At 34.7% G+C, this 26790-nt stretch overlaps 1 protein-coding gene across 2 annotated transcripts in view; it reads left to right on the top strand.

The window, feature by feature from the left end:
* LOC105073298 (multidrug resistance-associated protein 1-like) overlaps window positions 1-26790 on the top strand; it is an 80224-nt gene that overhangs the window by 10019 nt on the left and 43415 nt on the right. For both annotated transcript variants that reach the window (XM_045520839.2, XM_010960521.3), the window contains exons 3-13: window positions 273-420; window positions 1178-1320; window positions 6266-6443; window positions 12021-12275; window positions 14465-14530; window positions 17369-17506; window positions 18908-19054; window positions 20737-20821; window positions 20917-20983; window positions 21509-21635; window positions 25043-25219. In XM_045520839.2, coding sequence (XP_045376795.2) covers window positions 273-420; window positions 1178-1320; window positions 6266-6443; window positions 12021-12275; window positions 14465-14530; window positions 17369-17506; window positions 18908-19054; window positions 20737-20821; window positions 20917-20983; window positions 21509-21635; window positions 25043-25219 — 1531 coding nt within the window. The remainder of the gene's footprint in view (window positions 1-272; window positions 421-1177; window positions 1321-6265; window positions 6444-12020; window positions 12276-14464; window positions 14531-17368; window positions 17507-18907; window positions 19055-20736; window positions 20822-20916; window positions 20984-21508; window positions 21636-25042; window positions 25220-26790) is intronic.

Below are 26790 nucleotides of genomic sequence, written 5' to 3'. Positions count from 1 at the left end.
TGTTGGTACCTCCAAGATGAGATGATTAAATGAAGTAAGTGTTTCACTGAATAATTGGACGTCTAAACAGCCCTTTTAAAAGCTGTGAATAATGATTATACATTATTGAACTTCAAGATAAAGTTGTATGATTTTTCAAACACACAGTCTAGTCATTGCAACCTGATCAATAAGATAATTTATAAATCAAGCTATGAAAAAAATGCATGCAAATTAGTTTTAACTTTATTGTTGATTTTGCTGAATTGTTTACCTTATTCTTTCATTTTTAGAATAATTATTTTAGGCTATAAGAAACCTTTGGAAAGAGAAGATCTTTTTGAACTAAATGAAAGTGATTCCTCCTATACCGTGTGTCCCATCTTTGAAAAACAGTGGAGGAAGGAAGTTTTAAGGAATCAAGAGAGGCAAAAAGTAAAGGTAATTAATTGTTAAATACTTAGTACTTAATTACTGACTAAAATGAAATAAGCTTGTTCCAATATGAAATATTATTATTATTATTATTATTATTATTATTATTATTATTATTATTATTATTATTATTATTAATATAGAAAAATCCCTTTAATATGTGAAATAACAAGCCATCTCCATAAGTACAATTAGTTGTTATTGTAGCTAATTTCTGTCATCAAATTACTCATCATCCCTTCCTTTCAAAATTCAGGAGCAAAAGTGTTGATATGTATATAATCTTTGGCTGCTCACCAATATCTTTTCTCATCTGTTGTGGCAAAGATGGTTTCTATATCTTAGAGCTTTATGTCTACTGGTCAGAGGAAGAAATGTAGTGGCCAAGGCCAAAGTTTATTGGGCAGAAATAAGTACTTCACATCCAGCATTGCATCTACACACATATCTTTAGACTTCCCCAAAAGAAAATGTAATTTGAATATAAAAACTTTTATTGAAACAGTTTCAAAACTCACAAGAGTGATAAAATACAACTATTTCTTTTTCCATTTATGTTACATGATACAAGTAACACCAAGTGGTCTGGAGACATTCCATACCAATGATATGGGTCATATGTTCAAGTTCAACCAAATTTATTCCTTTCTTGTTGCTTTATTATTTTTGGATTGCCTTACTAATTTTATGGTTAGCTTATATCTATTTTATGTCTTCATTCTGGACTATTTTCTCATTGTTTTTATTTTCTTCAATTATGTAGTCATCGTTTCATAAAGAGACACATACCAGGAAACCATCTCTACTGTGTGCATTGTGGAACACCTTTAAGTTCGTCCTGATTCAGGTTGCTTTATTCAAAGTGTTTGCTGTTATTTTGTCCTTCACTTGTCCACTCATAATGAAGTAAGTTGAAGTTTTTTTTTTTCCTTCCCATGGGTAAATGATAAGCACATTTTTCACTGTAAAACTTGTAGTAAGAAAGGGTGGGGGAAGTTTCTTATTACAAATTTTATTTAGGATACAAGCGTTCTGTTAGGCTTCCCTGCAAATATGAGTGTGAATTATGGTAATATAGTGAGTAATTGCTAAAACCAGACATGTGCTAAGCAGTGTTTTAAAATCTTTATATTAATTATCTTCTTAAATCTTTACGACAATCCTGACATAGGAAGTAATATTATACCCAGTATCACAATGCTGAAACAGACAAAGAAATTTGAATAATTTGCCTAAGGCCACACAGCCAAAAAATGCAGAGTTATGATTCAAATCCAGTCAATCTGGCTTCAGTATATGCTATGAAAATGAAATGATTCATACCTTCACTATTTTTCTTAGCTGTGGGTCTTTTGGGAATTGTGCTTTATCAGCTAAGGTAATAATATGTAAATATAAGTAAATATATGCATGTGTGTGTATTTATATGTATACATAGACACATTTAAAGAAAACTTTTAAGAATTTATCTATAGAACACTATAGAACTAGTATTTCCATAGTATCTATTTGTAAGGATTCACAAGCAGACAATGAAACTGAATCCTTGACTGTATGCCATCTCTTTCAAGGGGATATTTCCTTACCTCTAATTATCATATGAAGGAAACACAAGGAAACATGTTTTTAATTATGTATTTATATCATAATATATTTAATATATAATTATATATTTTTTTTGTTTTGACTGTATTTCCAAGTTGTTGGAGTCTTTAAGAACAATTTAATTCATGAAAATAGAATTAATCCTGAGTTGTCTGAACCCCAAATAATATCCAGACACATATTTATCCAACGTTTATTAAGCACCTGCTACATGCCAAACACTATTCTAAGTAGACTGTGAGGATAGAGTAAAAGTCAAAAAGCCCCTGTTCTGATGACACTTAGAAGGGAGAGATAAATAATAAACAAATGACTAAATATGAATGATATTAAGAGCTAATCAGTGCTAAGGGGGAAAAAACGTACAGCCAGGTAAGGGGGTAAAAGGAATGCCGGCCTGGGGAGTTGGAAGTTGCTGTTCTGTGTGAGGTGTTCTGTGTGAGACATTGGTTATAAGATGACATTTGAGCCAAGTTCCAAAGGAAGTTAGAGAAGAAGCCAAGGCCATATCTGTTGTAAAGAGGAAGAGCAAAGAGGGCTAACACCCTGAGGCAGTAGTGTGCTTGGTGTCTGAGGACCCATAGGAGCCAAGTGAGGCTGGAGCAGAGAAGCTGAGAGGAAGTGATGAGACTGAGGTCAGAAAGGTTTGTGGGGTAAGAAGGTTTTTGAAGGGCCTTGTGGAATGTGATGAGGATACTGGATTTTACTCTGTGTAAGTCTTTGGAAGATTTTGAGCATAGATTGGTATGATGAGACCTCAGTTTTTCAGGAATCACCCCAGCTTCTGTGTGGAGAATAAAGTAAAGAGGACCAAGAGTGGAAGAAGGAACAACTGTTGGAAGATAAAGATAATCCAGGCAAAAGTCAACGGCAGCTTCAACTGCGTGGTGAAGGTGATAAGTGGTCGGATTTGGGCTTTATTTTAAAGGTAGAGTCAACACAGTCCACTTATGGATTGAATGTAGGTTGAGAGATGAAGAAAGGTGTCAAGGATACCTTCATAATGTTTGTTTAAGTCACAAGGTAAATGAGTTACCGTTTACTGAGGTATAGAAGGCTCAGGAAAGAGTAGAGTAGGGAGTGGAATTTGCTAAATTTGAAATATGTATTAGCCATTTTGCAGAAAAGAATTAAAATCGCAGATCTGACTGTATCTTTTGGAAGGCCTGCTCGTGGGGTGGGGGCTTTGGCTGGTGATTGGAACTTGGATTTCAGGACGGTCTTCACAACCCTAACTGATGAGTGGATCAGTATGTCCAGATTGTTTGTACAATCAATATGATCCATGCTGGATATCTGCTTTCCTTCAGGGAGTTTGGGATTTTGGTGTGTGTTAGGAAAAGGGTGCCCTGCATGCTGAATCTTTGAAGGGCTTCCCTGGTAGATAAGATTTCACGTATTTGCCACAGCTTGTTGCTGGGGGAATTAAGTATGTTCTCTGTGACTCTACCAAGAGAGGACTTTCTGAAGCTTATGCTTCTTTCCCTCTGGGCTTCACCCCATTCACCTTTTCCTTTTCTCATTCCGAGAAGCTTAGGCAAGTCTTTTTATGACCTAGGCTTGGAAATATCAGAATGTCACTTTAGCCATATTATTTTGGTCAAGCAAGTCCTTAAGTCAGCTCAGATCCAAAAGGACGGGAGTTAGTTTCAAAATCAAAATGAGTAGCAAGGGATTCCTAACCATTCTTAGTCATGCTCTGATTTCCATCTGCCAATGACTACTGCTCAAGAAGCTCATTGGAGAACCACTGTCTTTCCTAAAATAGCTATAGGTCATGGCAATTCAGTGTCTCCATATTCTCCCAAAATTTGCAGTCTATGGGGTTCTAAAGAATTGCTAAGTCCTTGGCTGTAGGGTAGAGAATGGTCTCCTTAATTTTGTCACATACTTTTATAACACACTAGCTTGAGCATATGTGCAAAACAGTCATTTTAATATTGCACTGAAATGAGTCAGTTGACATGTCTTTCTCCCTGAGTAGACTATGAACTCTGCCTCCATAGGTAAGGGATTTTATGTTATTCAATCTTTGTGACTTTAGCTCCTAGCACAGAGCCTGGCAAATAGAAGTCAAACACATTTCCTGAATGAAATAGTGAATAAGTGGGCTTATCCAAGTTACGCTTTTCCAAGAAACACTCATTCTAGAGTAGCTGGATAAGCTTAAAATACCCACATTGAGGGACAACTGAGTTACAAGAAAGAATTTTATGAATTTGTATGATCATAATTTGAGCTTGAGGGGAACTAATTTTAATAGCTAGTTTTGAGATATATATATATATATATATATATATATATATATATATATATATATATATATATATATATATAGAAAAGTTACTGGAGAGGACTATCTTCAAGGATGAGAATGCATTGTCATGTCTCATGTGTAATAACCAAGCATATAAAAATAATACTTTCATTAATTTACTAGTAGAAGAAATGTGTTTTTTGTTGACTGTGGTGCTTATTCTTTTTTCCCACTTACATGGATTTTATTCTAGTGTCAGTCAAACAAAAAAATGAGTATTTACATCAGATGTCATGAATATAGATTTGTGGTCTTTACCATGCCCTGATCACATATTATTTATAGTATTTTCTGGAAATATTTTTAGTATTTCCATATTAATACCTGGTGATAGTCATCTAGTTGTTTGACTTTATGAGAAAGGAAAATGTCTCACTGACAGATACATCCACAGTAAGAAGAGCAGTGCTCCTCTTTCAGGAAATTTAATTCTGAAACCAAGAAAGTTTTTAGTAAGTTGCTTTTGTAAAAGTAATTTGGTTTCCTAATGAATGGCATCTGATGAAGATCAACTAAAAATATAGAACCTCTTGTTGTGTATGTTTTTATGTCAAATAGCTCACTAGTGTCATTGAAAATGTATAATACTCAAAATAGGAATTTTCAATGACTAGAAGTTTTAATAGGATTTTTAGAGACATTGGTATATATTTGGTTCCAAGGTACAATTTTAATAAAGGTAATTTTTTGAAGTACTTGTTTGATAAAGCATTTCAGGCAACACGAATTACTTTTAACTGTTCATCCGTTAGCTGTCCAAGCTGTTAATAAAATAGATCAAAGCTTAGCCATTTATTTTTTTATTTTCTACTTTAAAAATATAAATTCACATTAAAAATGAGTTTTTAAATTCATTTTTCTTAGGAAAAATTAGGAATAGTCTTGCCTAATCACATATGGTTTCCTTCTGGTTCTAATAACCTGTTAAGTTCACTCAAAGTGTCTGTTCACAATGACAAAGCATATTTGTGCACCTCCAAAGTTCAAAGCGGGAAGGGTACATTTCTAAAATATCTAATATTACACCTTTTACTTACCAAGTAAGAGGAACTATTTAAGTAGACCAAGAACAAAGCCTGCAAAATAAATGACATAGTAATTTGTGGTATCTCAGAGTATATATCAAAGTTGTTTCCACCATTATGTAGAGTATATGTAGTTTTTTAAAATTATTATTTTTAGTCACAGATGCAGTTTTTAAAAGGTTGGGAGCACCTGTATAATGTTATTAACAGTGGACATCAGGCATTCTGAGTTTTAATCAGTGTTTATAGTGTGGGACAATAAGCAACCAAGAGAGTTATGGCTAGGACCAGCCTGGTTATCTGGCTGTACCCAGCATTGACCTTAATCATGATGACTGTGTTGTCACCAAACTTAAGAGGAAGTTAGTAAAGGTAGAGGAAAGGGAAATTGCATATGGATAAAAATAATAAGAAGAAGTGAGATACAATTCAGGCCTTTAAAAAAAGTGTCTGTTTGCCATGTTAAGAGATTCCCTGCTTAAGTTCTAATTGTCATGTTTCCCTATATTTCACAAAATGCTTGGTTTTGGGAAAAAAAGAGAAATTTTAAATGTCTCAACTTTCATGATGAAGTTAGAACAGAACAATTAACTAATTGATGAGATTAGCGTATGAAAACTAGAAATTAACCTTCTACCAACTAGCCTTCTACCTACAAGCCAATGAAAATAATCGTTGACTTTACTTTATTATGTAATGCTTGAGTGAAAATAAAGGGGGGAAGGATGCCAAATTGGGCCAGTAGGGACAAAGAACAGGCAAGAGTGTTTGTGTGCGTGCGTGCACGTATGTGTGTGTGCGCTCGTGTGTGTAACATTTTGACAGCACTTAATTCCCATAAACATTCAACTACTTCAGATGTTTAACATTTCTTCCCTTTTCTCCATTTGCATATGACATTCAGGCAAATGATCATTTTCTGCGAACACGGCCCCAATTTTGGCTGGAGTGGCTACGGTTATGCTTTGGCGCTTTTCATTGTTGTTGTTTTGCAAACTCTGATCCTTCAGCAATATCAACGTTTTAACATGCTCGCTTCAGCAAAAATTAAGACAGCTGTAATTGGACTCATCTACAAAAAGGTAAAAGGTTGAAGGAATTCCCACCTTCTAAATGAAGTAGATCCTTATGTGCTTTAAAAATAAGAGAACTGAAAAAATAGAAGAGTATATTAAAAAGTTCTTAATGTGTCCTTTGAATATACATTTATTTTGCTGTAAAAGAACTTTGGCTCATTAATACTGGTTGCATTAATTTTTCTAGAGGGTTCTCTCCCTATAGTCCCTGCACTTTCTAGTCAACTCTAATTTATGAAATTAAATGATGTTCTTTGTCCACTGTTATATCACTTAACTCCTCCTCTGAACATGAATGGAATTGAATGTTTTCATGGTAATCTAAATTTGTGTATCAATTAAATTTGTTCTTCCCATGATCATTTTCATTCTACATACTACCTTTTTCCTTCTCTCTCTACTCACTTTGTTTTTTCTTGCAACAAGCCATCCTTCTCTATACAAACATCTGTCTCTCTTTCATGCTAAGTCCTGTCACCCCCACCCCAAAACCTGACTGATCCTTATACTTCATATGACCCTAAAGTTTATTTGTCCTTTCTTGAAAATACAATTTTAAATACCACCTCTTTACCATCCAGAGCCTTTTATTTACATCATAATTATAACAATCAAAGTGCTTCCACACTTCTGTAGTCATCACTGAGTTATTCAATTAAGTGTATTTTGTACTTTTACTCTTTACTCCTCTATAAATTATGGGCTCTTCAGATCTATAATAGGAACTTATTTACCTGTTGTACCTTTAGCATCTAGGTGAGTGGCTTTTACACAGTTTTATAAAGGTTGGAAGACTGAGGAAATGAATAAATGAGCCCTTGCCTTCAAGAAATTGGGGAGAACTATTAGCATATCAATAAATGTGTGCAAATAAATGCAGTTATAAGAGATCAGATATGCAGGAAATCTACAATGTTTGTAGGCAGTTAAGGAAGGTTTCACATAGAAAAGAGCCTTGAAATGGTCTTTGAGAGAATTGTAGAATTTCTGTAAGTGGAAGGAAGTATAATTTGGGCTGACCTGAGCATGAAGTGTTACAGACCATATTAGGCCAAAATGGAGGCATAGAGTGATTTTAGAGATTCTGGAATGACCCAAGACCAATTGAGCCAGGAAATGTAACTGAACTTCCAGCAGAGCTAGCACTGTATAATACAGCCCAAATACAGAGTCAGAGAGGCTGCCCTACTTGTAATTCTAGAGGCTGTAAATTCTGAGAAATCCAAACATGGGGAAAAAATATCAAAGAGCCTAAGAATCATTGTAAATGCTAACACTTGTTTTCCATGTATGATCCATGTCAAAAAGGATTTCATTTATTGATTAAAGCAATGGAGTTTAGGTATAGGCTTTGGGTGGATTTACAATCATGAAAGAGTAAACTGCAGTAAAAATTAGAGCAAGCTGTCAGAAATAAAAAGGAAAATCAAGTGTTGTGAGTGAGTCCATTGCAAGGGCAAAGAGACCCTGGAGATAATGTAAGAGGGAGTAGAGTCTACAGAAGTGAGACCATATGGTTCCTTAGAGATTGTTTAACAACAAAGGGCACTCAAGGATCAAAGGAATACAGCAATCCAAGCTGGTTTGTTTAGTGGATCCTGCAGTAAGGATGAAGATTTAATTCCAAGTCCATCAAACAAGCAGCAGAAGACATTATGACCTGTAGTGTTAGGACACCCTAGGATAGCACATGCAGGTGGCTCTGATATAAGGTAGCCTTTCTTCTGAGTCTCTTAGCCTACATCCATTTTCCAGAGGGACTAATCGGGGTTGCTAAATTTCCCCTCTCCTTTATAGATTTTAGGATTCCATTTTTTTTTATCATATTTATATAACTTCAAGATCCTTAAGGGCTCTCAGAGTGGGATCAGATGACCCATATTCATGTGACATTGGCCCTATTTCATCAGGGATTTGTATTTGGACCAGGGTAAAGCTGGCCTCATACCCTTTTCTTGACAAGGGGTGGGGTGTTCAAAAGTTGTTGTTCTGTATCCATCCACATGACTGCTGCTACTTTGGAAGAAAGTTCAGGGAATATCATTTTTTAAGATTTGTGGGAAAGAACATAGGTCTCCTTCCACTTGATCTTTGGGTCTCAAACCTCAGATTGTGTTACCCTTAGCTCCCAGGTGCAGGCTCCATGAGGATTCTTGAGGACTTCAAAAGCAGCATCAGTTAGTCCTCAGCTTAATGTGGGCAGTCTAGGGGGGTTCTTCCATCAGATGCCATCCAATATAAGATTTTGTGATTTAAAAAATATTCTTTATCTGCACTGCCCAGTACAGTAGCCACTAGTCACATATAGTTGTTAAACCTTTGAAATGTGATTAGTAAGACTAAGGAAGTAAAATGTTAATTTAAAGTAAATTTAAATTTAATGACCATGTCTAGACTGCCTACATTAGTGGTTTAAAGGTTTGCTCTTCCCTTAATTGTGGTAATTATAAAATACAAATAAAATTGATAAAAGTCTGTTCCATTCTTTAAAATAGAGATACTTAGTTGTGGTCAGAAAGACGTGAGGCAGAATCCAAATCCTGCACTTAGTGAGTCAGAAAGAGAATCCTGCATACAAAAGAACTGAAGAAAAATGAATTCCCCTAGATTTATGAGGATCCATCTTTATGTACATCATGTCTCATTAGAAGTTTGACAACCACTGTTTGAGAATCACTGGGATAGAAACTTTTAGGGCCCTTTCAGCTCTACATTATATGACATCTGTGACTTATTGCTAGGATGGTCAGGAAAATATCATGGTTAACATTGCATAATATTCTGCAATGGGTGTCTGAAGGATAAACTGCATGAGGCAGAGGCTCTACTGTTGGAAATACATGGGGTAGGGAGGTACAGAAATGAGTACAAATCCTGCTCAGAAGATGATGATAGATTCATTTAGCTAGAGGCTCTGTTTCATGTACAGGATAATGGGGAGGGATAGAGTGGTAAGACAGAAGAAATTACATGTTTTTTAAAGAACCTTGAAAAAAATATTGTAAAAATATAATTTAATTCTATAGGAAATTGGGATTCATTTGTGCCACGGGGTGGATGATCAGGAGAAAAGAATTAAGAATGATATGGTTGGAAATAAGGAGTACCTTGGAGCTATTTCAGTAGTTCAGGAAATAAAAATACAAACCAGGGCCATGGCAATGAGTCCATAAAGGGACAGCTATGTAAGAGGGAGAACGTAAAATTGCAAAGCCAATTTCATCACCAGATGATAAAATGAACCATTAGTGAATTGTGCTCAGTAATAAACAAGACATTTCCTGTCTGTATAAAGGGTTTTTGAGGCTGGGAGCCATACCTGGTTCATCTGAGTCTTCTTAGAGCATAATTCAATCGATGAAATGAGTGAAGTTTAAAAAAGTGATGAGTCACATACTTGTGTTTTACCCTCCTGAGTTGGTGCCTGACAAGGGTCATTCTGCCCAGTGTCATTCGAGCCAGTGAAAGAAACCAAATTCAGTTCAGAAGCAAAGGAAAGCTTCATTCTCTGATCAGAGAATGGAGAGGCACAAGCTCACTCTGGAATACAAGCTTTCCCTGGCAGGCTGTGGGCGGGGCTGGTTTATAGGGCTCTCCTCAGCGGGATAGGGAGGAGGCAGAGTTCTCGCGGGACTGGCAGAGCTGCGCTGCTCATGCGCCAGCTCTCAGTGCCGCTGCCATCTTGAATTGTGGTGTTGGTGGCAGTGCTCCTGCACACGGTCCCTGAGCAGAAGTATGGGGGCAGCCGTTCTGCACTAGGAACTGTGGTCTGAAGGGCTGGGGTGGGGCAAAGCCCCTGCATGCGGCCCACTATGAGGAAGGGAAACCAGACTAAGCCCAAAAGAAGAAGGAAAAACGGTTGGACTTTATTTTATTGCCCAGATTCCCTGGGAATTGTTAATAGACTTTGCCAGGGACAGTTGTGCTGTGTGTGTGTGTGTGTGTTTTCCAATAGGAGGGCATTTATTTGCTTCCTTGGATAATTTCTTTGAACTACTCAATCTTTTAGTATTTGCATAAATACTTTAGTACTGTTTATCTTTTTCTTTTTAGAAAAGCAGGAGAGGTCGCTCTCACTCTGTGGCACTCACCTTCTGAGATGGCCTGCACTCTGTCTGTGGAGTGTGTGTGTCCTAAGCCATTTTCCCTTCTGAGTGAGGCTGACTGCTCTCTGTCTACGGAGTGTGTATCTCTCTAAATAAACTTGCTTTCACTTAAAAAAAAAGAAAGAAAAGTGGGAGAAAAGAATTTATATTTGTTTATAATGATAAGTTGGGGGTGGATTCTAGTAGAGATCAATGGGTCACTCTAAAAAATGCCATAGTCTTAATGAAATGAGAATTATTGCTCTTGGATTTCCATTGTTTTACTTGGCCACATTAAGTGGTCAGTAACTTAGGAAGATTAAAAAGCTACAATTGGAGGAGACATGGCTAGAGGCTTAACTATCGTAGTGGCTAGTATTTTTACGCTTTTTTTCCTCTTGTGGGAGTAGTATTTATTCGGTTTTATCATCAGGACAACTAGCTGAAATGTAAAGGAGGATTGACCGCTGTGGTAGCCATGGAGCTTAGGGGGACCTGATACCTGGTGAACCTCCCATGTCTGTGTGCTTGTTTTCCCTGACTTTATATTACTCATTTATTGAATAAATAGGTTTTTAAGCTATTTTTAAAATTAAGTTTATTTCTTTTGTTTTTTGGGAGGAGGGAGGTAATTATGTTTATTTATTTACGTACTTTTTTTGGAGTAGGTACTGGGGATTGAACCCAGGACCTTGTGCATGCTAATCATGCTCTCTACCACTTTAAACTATATCCTTCCCTTGAATAAATTGATTTTGAGCGCCTCCTGTTATCTCATTTACTCTTGTTAGACCCAGCTCTCAGTCTTGTCTCTTTAAATCAGTGTGGTGGAAATTCCTTAAAACTTTTGGTGTATGTATGGTCTTTTGCCTCATTTCCAGTACAAATACCAAATTTTCACTATTTTTAGTTATTTATACATTTCACTGGGAATTTTAGATAACTAGGAATTTAAACAAATGAATTTCTAATATCAACCTTGGTAAAAAGTTACCAATAATTAACCTGGAGGATATTGAATTCAATTTACAAGTATTAAATAAAGTACACAGAGGAAAAGTGAGAATTAGGCCTTGGAAAAAAAGAAAAGAAGTATTTCTATCTGCTCCATGAAGCCTTTCTAACACTTTTATCTTTCTGAATACCCATGGCCTTCGTAGCTATTGTTATAATCAGCCTATGTGTAGGATATGTGCATAGGAGGGGGCTAAACTCTGCAACAAGATTATAATAATCTCTTTAAGAATTGGTGTTGTATCATTTAAAAAATTAATAATCATTGGATATTCATTGATTTACTTGTGTACTTTGTATTGATAAACTTTGGATGGTTTAGCATTATAGGAGTGCCAACAAGCAGAAGGAGAGCTCAGTGCTGGAAATCTAGAACTGATTTCTTCCGTAGTCTTGCAATCCGCAAATTGTAAAGGGCTCTTGGTGACATATTTGCATGATCTACAGAACTCTCTAAGTATTTTGCTTCTTTTTTTTCCCCCAGGCCCTACTTTTATCTAACGCTTCTAGAAAAAAGTTTTCCACTGGGGAAATTATTAACTTGATGTCAGCAGATGCCCAACAACTCATGGACTTGACGGCAAATGTCAATCTCCTTTGGTCAGCCCCTTTTCAAATCCTGATGGCCATGTCACTCATTTGGCAGGAGCTGGGTCCAGCAGTGTTAGCAGGGGTGGCAGTCCTTGTGTTTGTTATACCATTAAATGCTTTCGTTGCAACTAGAATGAAACAGCTGAAGGTAAGAAAATGATTACCTCATGTTACATGTGTCAGATGCTAAGCTTTCCGATTTGAGTTTATAATAACCATCTAGTTAATTCTCTATATGTGGAAAACAGAGGTTATAAATGAAATAATCCAAGTGTATCATTCATTTATTCAACTGATATTAATTTAGCATCTATCCTGTGCTAGAACTGTGCCAGACACAGAAATTACAGCCGTGAGGAGAACTGGCAAGTTCCAGCTCTCATTGGGCTATTTGGAGGAGACAGTCATCAAGCAAGTAAATAAATACGTATATAACATAATGCCTGGTGTTAATTTGTGTATGAAGAGAAAGAAATAGGGTAAGGTGATCGAGTAACAAGGGTATCATTTCACACACAGTCTGGGAAGTCCTCAGGAAAGATATGATCTATCAGCAGGGTAGGGGAGTAGTCTATGTGGATGTCTGAGAAAAAGACACATCAAGCAAAGGGAAAGGTGTGTGCATGGCCTTGAGGTAGGGATATTCTTGGTCTGTCTGAAGAGTGGTGAGGAGCCAGTGGGCTGGAGTGAGCAAGGAGAGACTGCATGCAGCAATGGACAGTAAATGCTTAACTGAATTAATTTTAATATTCTTCCTCTCCATTCAGTCTGTCATTCATTGTACTGTCCATATGTTTTTGATGTCTGCTATTTGCAAGTCAGTGTACACTATGCTGTACTGTAGGAATGGAGGAACAGGACGTAGTCCACTGCTTTGAAGATCACACTGTTAAGGGAGAGACAGATGGTTTCACATGTTAAAGTAATGTACACAAATGCAGATGTATTGCTTATGACACTTGTTAATTTAAATGGATCACAGTTTAACAATATCTATGCACTGACATGAAAATGCATCAACCATTGTTAGAGGAAAAAGTAAATTAAAGAAACACATATGTATATATGTATATTGTATGTCATGTATATATGTATAGTGTATGTCATGCATATATGTATAGTGTATGTCATGCATATATGTATACGTATATATAATTAATCAAAATTTTAAAATGTGAATATACCTGTGCACATGGATATGACAGAGATAAATAAATGAAGATATATATACATAGATTTAAATATATTTGTATAAGTGTAGAAATAACCTAAAGGTAAAGCACCAATCTTTTAATAGTTACCTGTAAGTGAAATTAGATGGAAAGAGAGATTTTCTTACTTACTACTTTAATACATTTAGATGCTGAATTTTTCAAAAAATTGCAGACTAGACGACTAGTCTTTAAAGATAACTAGAAAATAACATATAATTATAAAATAATTATGAATTACTAACCACACTCGTATTTAGAATAACAGGTGTTTTAATGAATGCTTTTAAACTAATTTTTAAAAAATATTCTGGATTTTAAATGATTATAAATCAAATTTTGGGGAGTGGAATTCATTTTCAGGACCTTTTTCTAGAATCCTAAAATATCCAAAGAGACTGCGATATTATGTACAAATATTCTAAACAGAAAATGTGCCCTTAATCATACAAATAATATTAAGGATATTAACTTGTAAGTGTGTACTTTGTTAAATAGTGCAAATACTTATTACTACATGTAACATAATTGTGGTGATATTATTGAAGGAAACCCTTAAGAAGCAATACCCAAACAATGATAAGTATAAAATAATATAAATAATAAACTTTTGAATAAATATGTAATAATGGATAATATTTTCAAAAAAGCAGTATTTGAAAATATACAGTTTAATCACTAATTTCCAAAGTATTAATAACATTGAAGATAGTGTACTTAAAATATAGAAACTTTTTTTTTTATTGTTTTGATACTTCTGTTGTTATGTATATGTAAATAATTGATAGAGTTTAGGGAATTTTACTCCATAGAATATGGATACTATTTTATTATTCAATTTAAAACAAATCATGTCTAAATGAATATTATTTTCTACTCTTTTGGAAAGGGGGCATCTTGTCTTTATGCTAGTACTGGCTACTTTTAAGTTATAAAATATTTATTTATAAATATTTTCTAACAGCAACAAAATAATATTGTATGAAATTATAATATAGTATTTTTCTACTAAATATTATATAAGATAGAGGAAATTGATTGTATTTTTTAAAATAGCTATAGCCATGTAAATTAAAGTGTTAGCAACTTTTGTCAAATACACCTTCATTTTCTTTCCATTACATAGAAAAGCAAAATGAGGAACAAAGATAAACAGATCAGACTGCTCTATGAAATCTTACATGGAATTAAGGTAATATAAAAAGGACATGCCTTTAATTTAACTCTTTAGTATATAGCAATAAGTTAATCAATAAATGAATTTTTGATCATTCTCAATATCAAAGTAATAATATATTTAAAATTGTTGGGAGAGTATTTTAGATTTCAGATGTATAAGAATTCTTATTGCTGAAATAGTATTTAAATAAAGCCAAATAAGATGTGGTGTTTTCTTTTTGTTTCTCAACCAACAACTAAGCACAAATATCCCAACAGACACAAAATATTACTTGTTTTAAGGGGGGGAGAGATGGAATGAAGCAGGGAAGAGTGAGTGGCAATACCATTGTCATCAGTGTGAAGGCAGATTTATGTGGGGGAAGTGATGAGAAGTCACTCAGGTTCTTTTACATGAATAAACATGATCATTACAAATGCTATTCTACAAAAGGTATGTTACAGATTATCTGTTCCCTAGAAAAGCTATCCCCACCCGACACCACTAACGTTTTCTCTGTGATAAAATAAGTGAAATCTCGTGAATTTTTGTCTACAGATTGTCCTCAATTTAACAATGGGGTTATATTTTGATAAACCCATCATAAACTGAAAATATCATTCAGTGGAAAAATGTGTGTAATACATCTAGCCTACCAAAATCATAGCTTAGCTTAGCCTAGCTTAAACATGCTCAGAACACTTACATTAGCCTATAGCTAGGCAAAATTATCTAACACAGAGCTTATTTTATAATAAAGTGTTGAAAAGCTCATTAATTTACTGAATACTGTACTGGAAGTAAAAAACAGAATGGTTGTAAGTGTATTGGTTGTTTACCCTCGTGACTATGTGATTGTCCAGCATCATGACAGAATGTTGAATCATGTATTATTAACCTGGGAACAATCAAAACTCAAGACTGGAGGTACAGTTTCTACTGAATGAGTATTGCTTTTGCACCATTCTAAAGTCAAAAATCCTAAATTGAATCATTGTAAATTGAAGACCTTCTGTATATAGTTTCAAATCCTATTGTACCTGGATTATGCCTTACTCGATTTTTCTGAAGTGCAAAATTTGCAAAGCTCACATGGAATTTCCTTGTGACATTGACAACTGCATAGGACGTTTCCTCTTTCTGGTGCATCTATCATTATACACACAGAATATACCCATTATACGAAGACACTGATTCACTTTAGAATCTAATGATATGCTGTATTGTGCTGTGTAGAATTTTTACAAAATTGTAAATTACTGAAGTGAAAGACATTGTTAAAGATACCTTGAAAGGAAACTGGTATCCATTTATTCATCTGAAATTAAGAGTAGCAGCAAGTATCTCTGAAATTTAACTCGGATTATTCAGTAAGGTCACACATCTCCAAAGCATACAATTCAAATGCATCTTGCACCTACCTCTTGGTGGGTTAATTGATAACCTCTGCATCCATAAAAACAAAACAAAACAAAACAAAAACAGTGATATATATTCATAGATTTTAAATACTGATATTCACAAAAGAAAATCTGTATTCTCGGTAGGACTAGGATAGTGTAGATAAAATAAAAGAAAATGTCCTCAGAATCTGAGCAAAGTTCAAGATTTGAAATAGCAGTCCCAGCAGTGAATATACTAGAATGTTGATAGAAGTCCAAGTAACAATCAGGATAGTTTAAAGGTGTGAGCAGTTTGCATCCTTGGGGTCTGAAAACAGGTGCCTATCTCTGACAATGATAATAGCTATCATTTATGGAACATTTTCTATGTGTCACACACTGCTTATCATTTTATATCTATTTTCTTATATAATTACAAATCTCAAGAAAAAGATTTCTCATTTCCATTTTACAAATAAAGAAGCAAAGTATCTGAGCAGCAAAGAGTCATATCTAAGTTCACAGAGCTGGTAAGAGATCATTAGGGATCTTCAGAGAAGCTGAACTAATAGGATGGATAGAAAGATAAATGGATAGATAGGTAGATAGATATTTACTTTAAGAAACTGGCTTATATGATTAGAGGGGCTGGCAAGTCTGAAATCTGTAGGCTTGGCTAGCAATTTCAGCAGGAGTTGGTGTTGCAGTATTGAGCCTGGAGGCAGAATTCCTTCCTTCTTAGGGAACCTCAGTGTTTTCTCTTAAAGCCTTCAACTGATTAGGTGAGGCTCAACCATTTGGGGGGCATCTACTTAAAGTCTACTGATTTAAGTGTTAATCATGTCTAAAAATTGTCTTCACAGCAATAGCTAGATTGGTGTTTAATCAAACAACTGAGCACCATAGCCTAGCCAAGTTGACACATGAAATTAACCATCCAAAGAGATAAAACTGGGATATGAATATAGGTATATCTCACTCTCAGTTGTATATGGTGAGCCATTCTATGTTTCTGAATTTCCACATTTTCCATCTCAGAAAGTAGTTTGCAATCTCAAAATACCAGTCACCTTACAGAAAATGGCTTGAAGTCCCAAGACATCAGTTTTCAAGAAATCAGGAGGCCAGGGAGAAGAGCTTAGTTATTAAGAAATGGAAAGTGAACAGAATTGAAAGTTAGACCAGCAAGAAGTGACAGGATTGAGTTAGACAAAAATTGCTATGGAGCTCACGCCAAAAGCTGGGATGTTGCCAAAGTTTGGCTCAAGAGTAGGCTACTGGTGGGTAAGAAAGACATAAGGCTGGGGAAATGGTGATTTCCTCCTCCCACCCACCCCTAAAAAACACAATTCAAGGAAATGTTTTGACTCAGTCAAAAACTGAGGCAATTTTATGTGTGTGTGTGTTACAGTGTGTCTATTTGTATGTGTGCATGTTTTTATTTCTTCTATGATATTGATTGTCAAATAGTCATTTGGCTTCTTTACAGATTCTCAAACTTTATGCATGGGAACCCTCCTATAAAAAGAAGGTAATTAAGATTCGAGAACAGGAACTGGAAATTCAAAAATCAGCTGGATATCTTGCTGTATTTTCTATGCTGACGTTAACTTGCATTCCATTCTTGGTGAGTGTGTATATCACTTCCTGTTTTGATTTTTCAAATTTGACTTGCAGATTCACTTCCAGATTACCTGGAATTAAGGTGTCCAAAGTGAAACCTTCTATGTATGAATCAAAATGTTCAAGAAATGCAGTCATTAACCTATGAGGATTCGAGAACGAAAGTTATAAAGAAGGGGGAATTTTTTTTTTTGTACATTCTCACTGGTCTGTATTTTTTAAATATAATAAGATTTTACATCTTTGCTAATTTTTCATAAATGGAACATACCCCATCTTCATTCTTAAGTATAACCTGTATTTCAGAGTTCCATTTCAGCTTTAATTTTTTTTTAATCTGTATGACTAATTCCTTTTAAGCAAGACCCAAAGGCACACTATATGGAGTTGGGAAGGGAAGTAACATTTATTGAGTGTTTATACTGTGTACTAGACAAGTTATATGCATCGCCTTATTTCATTCTTGCAGTAATAAGGCATTACTTTTCTCATTTCACGAAAGGAAATGGAAGTCCTTAGTAGTTTGGAAACATCCTCAAATTTATGGAATTAGTATCTGTAGGTGAAATGATATGAACTGAGGCCATTCTCTTTCTGTCACTTCATGCAAATATTGGGAATCTCATGCTATTTAAAGAGTATAAATTGCCTTGAGATATGAGGCAGTGGGTGAACGCCAAAGGCTAAGCAAACCACTTGTAACTGAAGCATCAAGTTTTATCCCATGTCTTCACTCTCCGTGGCGATGGGGTCAGGGGAAATTCCACATGCTTTCCTTGTTGATAATATAAAATATTATTAATTTTTATTTAAACAAGCATGCCGGTATTATAAACGTAAAAGCAATATTTACATTTGGAATACTTCGGTAAAAATGTCCTAGAAGCATTTGCTTAAGACCGCCACATGTAGGTGATAGTCAATACATTCTCGTGCATAAATGAACTTTTCTGCCTTTTCTAAATGAAACTTATAAGTGTGTATATAAATCTTATCTGTGATGTTTTATTCATACCTTCTTTGGTTAATATTAAGACACAGAGAAAGTTTAATTGCTACATATGAGACAGAATGTATGTACACATCACTGAAAAATAAGTTTACATAAAACTTCGTTTTGAAAAATAGATAAACGGCTTTATGTTTTAAATGGGAATAATAACTCTAGTCAAAAGATGGCATGTTCGTCATGACTTCAAGAAGGAGGCTGGACCACTAAGACACACAGTTGCATGATCTGTACTAAACATTTATTTCATATTCTTCAGCCATAGTACTGAATAGTACTGAATTTTGGTAAACAACAAAAAAGTTATTAAAATTTTCTTTCCTAATTTGCAGTTTGTAACTCATAATGTTATCAGCATTGACTAATTGAAGAAAATAACATATCTCTATTTTTTAGGTGTCCTTGGCAACATTTTGCATCTATTTCTTACTGGACGAAGGAAACATTTTAACAGCCACAAAAGTGTTCACATCTATGTCTTTGTTTAATATTTTGAGGCTTCCACTGTTTGACTTACCAATGGTGATCTCAGCTGTGGTCCAGGTACATACAAAGTATCCTTAAACTGAGAATCATTCCTCCACTGAAATCTATGGTTTTACATATTTTATTTCTTTTTTTTTTTTAATTTCACTTTTTGTAGTTGTTTTACACTGCTTCCAAAGCTAATCTCCCTGAATTAATGAGCAATAGAGAACATTATAGGATGGAAGAAATCATGTCTTCTTTGCCTGTGCTTTTCTTCCATCAAAATGACTTTTAAGCTTTAATATATGATATTTTCTTTGCTAAGTGTTAGTTTCTTTTTTAGTTTTTTAAAATTTGGTGTTTGACACTATTACATCAAAGTGTCCATTTTCTGTTTTCAGTTGAACCTTTTTATAATAGGTGCTTTGTACGGAGCTGGATTTGAATTTTACCAGGGTTCAGCAGCATTTCATCTACTGAATGAATCAAGCAGGGAAAAAAGCACATTGTTAATATCAGCCTGCCAACAAACCTTGTATGAAGTATCTGGTTCAGCCTGCTTTTATTATAATCTCCAAATGCCAGAGGCTCTTTAGATACTATAATGAGTAGGAAACTGCTAAAACCACAGGGAATCCAAAGATGTGAATTCCTTGATCCCTTTGCCCTGTGATTTTCTCGGTTACATTTTTTGGATATCAGGTTTGGATTGTCTGGGTATCCCCCATTGAATCCTTTTCAAGTCTGTATTCATAAACAAAGCGAATCTTTGCTCACTGGAACCAGCTCTTTCATCCTAGAACTTTGCCTTTTAATTTTTAAATGATCTCAATGTAGAGTAACATAATTCTATGGTAAATATCAATTAAGCTACTTTTGCTATACAATGTTTTTTTTAAAATATTATTTTACTAATAATGGCCAACAGAGGGCATAGAAGTATTACTGATGTGATACTTTTAACACTTGTTTCACAGAACATTTCTCTTAAAGAAAATGTCATCCTTAGAGTTACAGTTTTGTTTTGCTTTTAAAATTAGAATTTGGCTAAAGTTATCTCAAAGTATTTTCCAACTCCTGGTGGTGTACTACTGCCATCACTAAACAAATAAGGAGAACAATTGTCAAAAAAAAAAAAAAAAAAAGAAAGAAAAGAAAAAAGAACCAGCCCTGTAAACTGATATGACACACTTGGTAAACAAACCACAGTCCAATTACATCCTGTCCCTGAACAGTAGACATCTTCTAGCATGAAGTGAATAAAAATGTATGAGAGGTTTCATGCAAGTCAGTTTTAGGAAAAAAGATGATTCTATTTATCCTAATTGTAGCAAAGCATTTTATAGCTATTTTTCTTTAACTAAATGTTATTATTGCCAAAACTATGATTGTGTTTTATGCTCAAGAGCAGAATTCATTCAACAATCCTCAAGTTGCTTTTAAAAACGAATCTTTCTCTAATTATTAGTTTTATCAGTTGTATCTTTACTGGAACGTCAGGAAGAATTTATTTTCTTCTTTCATGCTGTCCTGCGTATGTGATTTTTTTTGATCTTTGATCCTTGAAACTTCTTTTTCTTTACTGCTGGACTTATTTATAAACACTAAAACAATGCAAACTATGTTTCCTGAATATTTTTATTAGTATTTTCAATTTGCATCAAACATTTTTAATCATGCTGTAAATCACAGTAAATGCTTTCTAGTTTAACTTCTGCTTGAAACCCCCAAATTTCTGTCTGTGTTTATTTTGATAGACAAGAATATCATTGGGTCGTTTGGAAGATTTTCTCAACACTGAGGAACTTCTTCCTCAAAGTATTGAAACAAACTACATAGGAGGTCAGCAGTTCCTCTTTGGAATCAATATTTATTTGACTTTGGGGCTGAAGACAATTGGTTCTAAAATACGTTCTTCTATTTATTTTTCTTCCTAGATCATGCCATTGGTTTTACAAATGCTTCCTTTTCCTGGGATAAAACAGGGATTCCAGTATTAAAAGAGTAAGTCATGGTTTGGCGGAAATTCAAAGCAAAAAACTTTTAACATTGAATTCTATAATGCGCCACGTTTTTATTTTTCAGAGTTTTTTATGCAGAAGATGAGTATGTTAGAATTTACAAGACTTTTTAAAAAATTGGACGGGGTAGTTCGATTTATTTATTTGTTTGTTTATTTATTTCAATGGAATTTAAACTGGGGATTGAACTCAGGACCTCGTGCATCATCCTCTCTACCACTGAGCTATACCACTGAGCTAACTTTTTTAAATCTCTCACTGTACCTTTCATTTTTATGGTGGTTTTTACTGTCTTTTTTTTTTCCTGTTCGCTTGCTCTTTTCTTCTTCAGCATTTGTTCTTTACGTTTTAGACAGTTTAGTGTTTGTAGGATAATGTAGAACAACATAAAGAGCAGCAATTTTAAAGACAATGTTTAGTGCGTACAGTGACTTGTCTAGGAATATACATTAGAAACAATTATAACAAGAATTTCCTGTATCATCTCTCTCCTTTTCTTGTCACGCAGCTTGAACATAAAGATTCCAGAAGGAGCTTTAGTGGCTGTTGTAGGGCAGGTTGGGTCTGGAAAATCATCTGTGCTTTCTGCCATCCTGGGGGAAATGGAGAAACTTACAGGAGTAGTCCAAAGAAAGGTAAAGTCAACAATGCATTCTTTCCACACCTCCTAGTGTAATAGGCTATAGCCAGCATATCATTAATGTCAGTAAGAATTTATCAAATTGATTTGAAGATGCAAGTATTTAATGAGCATTTCTAGTTTGTAACAAACATTTAAATTTCCACAGAAATTGATTTGCTATGGATGGATTAGTAGCAGCATTCTGTCCTCCAAATACTTCAGCAAATCGTTTAGGAATGCTTATGGTAATTGTTTGATGATATTAACTAAATTGCAACCAATTATAGAGAAACGAATGTGATTTATAATGTAATTTGATTAGGTTTCTAATTACCATTCATTGAGATGTTCCCTAAGTAATTACGGCCATTCCATTTCTGAGATGTCTTGTAGTTGCTCATGGGAAGGATCCTTGACCTAGAAAAACCTCAGAAAAAATAATATTAATAGCTTACATTTAAATTTCAGCCTTCTACTCCAGCCATTTGTTCTATTCTTTTTAAAAAATTTTATTGAAGTATAGTTGATTTACAATGTTGTGTTAATTTCAGGTGTACAACAAAGTGATTGTTATGCATATACATACATATATTTCTCAGATTCTTTCCCGTTAGAGGTTATTACAAGGTATTGAATATAGTTCCCTGTGCTATACAGTAGGTCCTTGTTTATCTATTTTATATATAGTCTTCAGTATGTGTTCAACCCAAATTCCTAATTTATCTCTCCTCCTGACTCCTTTCCCCTTTGGTGACCATAATTTGTTTTCTATGTCTGTGAGTCTATTTCTGGTTTGTGAATAAGTTCATTTGTATCATTTTTTTAGATTCTACATGTTAGTGATATCATATAATATTTATCTTTCTCTATCTGACTTAACTTCATTTAATATGATAATCTCCAGGTCCATACATGTTGCTGCAAATGACATTATTTCATTCTGTTTTATGGCTAATATTTCGTTGTGTAGATATACATGCAACATCTTTATCCATTTGTTTATTCTTAAGTCAGTAGGAATAAGAATTCCACAAGTTCTCCATAAACTCTTTCTTTTTTGAAATACTAGACTATCTAGTAAGTTTTTTCCTTAGATCTAGGTAACTCTTAAGTAAAATACTACCTAATCTGTCTTTTTCACTTGTGGTAAGATGCAGAAGCACTATGAATCTCAGACCAGTCTCTTCACAACTTTTTTCTCTCTAGGAAAAGTCAACTATAAATCCTTTCATTTTTCTTCATAGTATATCTTTCCTCATATCTCTGTATTTTTCCTGAATTCCAGTCCTTCAGTGACTAATTTTTTATTCATTCTTTTCTCTTTTAGCATTACTGTTCCTTAGTTTAGAATCAAGTGTGATTTCTAGGGCTTTTCCTGATAAGATTATACGTAATGAATACCACTTTTCTAACCTTAAGTATACTATCTTTGTATCCCTGTGCTCTTCCTAATGATTACAGCTAGCTGTTTGTCTATTGATCAAGATGACTATAACTTCCCTAGGCCAGTGAATATCCTTTATAAATATGATGCTTGTCATATTGATTTTACTTTCATTCAATTTCTTCAGCTATTTTTACAGAGCAACCATTGAGCACATACTATGTGCCTGGCACTTAATACCAGGGATATAAATATGAATAGGATGCACTACTCCACTTACAGAGTTCATAGTCTCATGAGGAGATACCGAGATCAATTCCAAGATCCTCTATTCTCAGTATCAAAGGCTTATATCACACATCATTCTTGCATACCCTGAATGCAGAATATTCAGTATTCCCTGTTCTTTAATGGAACATCAGAAATGTAGAGACTACTTTTGAATTAACAAAACTTCTATTGCGTTAATTATTAATACAGTAAAATGATTGTATTATTCATGATTAAATTTAATCTATTAATGATTATATTTATTAATGATTAAACTTAATCTATTAAAGATTAAGAATGAAATGAAACAAAAACACATTTTCATTTGTATGTGAGATAATAATAATAATAATAGGAAAACTTTATATCTTTGTGAAAATTGATTCACTCTTTTTCAGGTCCTATCATACCAGTGCATCAAGTCTGTGCCTCTCAATGAAGTATTTGGTTCCTGTTTTATTTTACATGGCATTTTTTTCTGTTCTGCAGTCTTCTCTCCTGTGTCCTTTACCCTTTAGTCCCCTTATCTTGCCTAATATAGAGCAAATATTCAAAACCTTTATCACCTGAGGACTGATTTAATATGCTATTATAATCAAAGGTTATTCACTAAGCAAGGCCATCCAAGAGCAATTACTTTTGTGTTCAAGATCAAGTCAGGTCACAATTATATTGTTTTGGCTCAAAAGCCACTGTATGTCTTACATGCTCAACAAGGAAGAATTAGAAGTTAATCTTTGATCTTCAGAGTAGTTGGTAGGAATCAAAACGCTAATAGTTACATACAGGTCTACGTCAGAAAGTACTTTAAATGCGTGGTATCATTAGAGAGTATGCAATAATCAGAATACTCCAAAATCAGTGTTTGGACAGAGTCCATGGGGAAGATTGAAAGGTAAGTCTATTTGAACCCACAGTTCAAATACTGTATGTCATTTGGAAGACAAGGGTTAGTTAAAAGGATATTTTAAAAGAGCCACTGTGTGACTTCTCTCTCTACCCAATCCTCCTTCTTCCTTTCCTTTCACAAGAATTTATCCCAAATAAATGACTTGCACCCCAGACTCAGTGTTATGGGCTGAATTGTGTCCCCCCGCCCCCAAAATTCATATGTCGACGTCCTAACCCCTAGTACATAAAAATGTAACTGTATTTGGAGATGGGGTCTTTAAGGAGGCGATTAACTGAAAATGAAGTCTGTAGGGTGAGCCCTAATCCAGTAAGGCTGGTGTCTGTGTGAGAAGAAGAAATTAAGACACACACTCTCACGTGCGTGCAGGGAAGGCCGTATGAAGACTCAGAAGAAGACAGTCATCTACAAGCCAAAGAGACAGGCCTCTGGAGAAACCAGCCCTGCCAACACCTTGATCTCAGAATTCTAGCCTCCAGAATTGTGAGAAAATAAATTGCTGTTGTTTAAGCCACCAGTTTGTGGTACCTCATTAGGGTAGGTAGAGCTGACTAATCACTTAACACCTGCTTCCAGAAAATCCCACCAAGGAGAGAGAATTTTGATAGAAGCTGCAGTGAAAGTAAATAAACAGAGCAGTGACCCATTTGAAGGGGCCTCTCAGAAACATGTGTAAGATTAAAGCAGATGTGAGATTAAAATGTAAATAGGATGTATTTACATTTAAGAAATAACATAGTTTTTAAGATTCAATTTAAAGAAAGTAAAGCCATGGACTAAATAAGTCCCTTTAATGTGGTGCATACAACGTCTCCTCTCCCCTTGAGAGTGTTTCTTTTATTTATTTCTTTTCTAGGGCTCTGTGGCTTACGTTTCCCAGCAGGCCTGGATTCAGAATTGCATTTTGCAGGAAAACATTCTCTTTGGCTCCGTCATGCAAAAGCAGTTTTATGAGCGGGTGTTGGAAGCCTGTGCTCTCCTCCCTGATTTGGAGCAGTTACCAAATGGAGATCAAACTGAGATTGGAGAAAGAGTAAGGAAAATATATTTTATCATATGCAGGAATAACATTCCATTCAGCTGCACTAATAAAATATTTATAACCCTTTTACTAAGGTCTTAAAGAGCTATACAACTATAATTTTAAAAAGTCATTGTAGAATTTCTATGAAGGAAGTGGCAATATTAAGGACAAGTGATTATTTATTATGGACTATTTGGAAAACAGATTAAATATCAGCAGGAAATTCTGCTGTTACATCCAAATGGGGGTGTGAAAGCCCACCAGCTGGGTCATCAACATGTTGTCTTAGTTGCTGGCATAATGCATTTTGCTCTCTAACGAGTGAGTAATAGTTTTGTTTCTTCCTGTATCTCTTGTGCACAAAGTCAAGCCCAGGACAGTAGCAACAGAACACCAGTCTCTGGTGGCACCAAGGGCAGGTTTGAACGAGGCTCTGGGATGATGCTGTCATTAACGTGCCAGTTCCACATCGGTGCATTCTGGTTTAACAGGACTTGCTTCCCAGGCCTCTTATTCTTTGTTCTGTTTTATTTTCATTGCGTTAATGAATAATCATTATGCTGCCCAGTGTTTTGGAGTTAGAAACAAAACAAAACAAAACAAGATATCATGAGCCAACGTGTGAACCCAGAGAGATTATCCCCAACCCATGACTAAAATCTCCATTAATTAAACATGAATGCAAAGGCAGCCTCTGTGATGATTCATGTGTACTCTGAAGATAAGTAAATAATCCTTAGTGCTCTGAATTTCTGAGAAGAGTTAGCATAATATTGCTGGCATCTTTCCCCCTGGCCTAATGTTGTTTAATAGTCTTGTTATATCAATTGAAAAATACATTATAGGAACAAAATTGTAGAAAGTGAAAATATTTAAAATCTAAGATGAGGCAAAATTTACCTTTTAATTAGACTTATATTGGCTTCCTTCATAGCCTTCACCTTGCAGATGTATTTTCTCAATGTTAAATAGATCATTTATTTTCCAACCTCTGTGTTTTCTCTGGCGTCTTCACTATTCCTAGGCAAAATGGCACCATAGCTAAGATTATGCAGAAATATGACTTCTTTAAACTTGTTAATGCTTATGAACATTATGTTGATAAAGTCAATCTCTAACACTATGAAATAGCTAATATGTAACAAAAAGAAATTAAAGTGGAAAAAATTCAAAATGTGAAGTGTAGATTTAATATAGTCATTTAATGTTATTGCCACTTATAATTTCTTCTTTTTATATTTTTGTAATTCAATTTCTCCCAGTCTAATGATGTGCTTTAAAACAAACGTGATCGAATATTTCAAAACGAAATCTGTTTACAGCTACTTGTGAGACAACCAAGGTAACGAATGTAGAATTTCCCTCACTTACAGCCATCTTTTCCTTTGGCATTCTTCAGCTGAGCACAAATATTGACTAATATTTTCTATGCCCTTATTCTGCTATGAGGTACATAACGGTAAGCAAGAGAGCTGTCACCCTGTCTTCAAGGGATTTGCAATCTACTGGATCTCAGCTAATGATATTATAAGTTGTCTTTCCCAGTATTTATTAATCACCTAATGTTGGACACAGTAGGC

The sequence above is a fragment of the Camelus bactrianus genome, chromosome 1 (assembly GCF_048773025.1).
Source record: "Camelus bactrianus isolate YW-2024 breed Bactrian camel chromosome 1, ASM4877302v1, whole genome shotgun sequence".
Classification (NCBI taxonomy): Eukaryota; Metazoa; Chordata; class Mammalia; order Artiodactyla; family Camelidae; genus Camelus; species Camelus bactrianus.
Note: the sequence above shows the minus strand (reverse complement) of the source record. Positions and strands in the feature narration are given on the sequence as shown.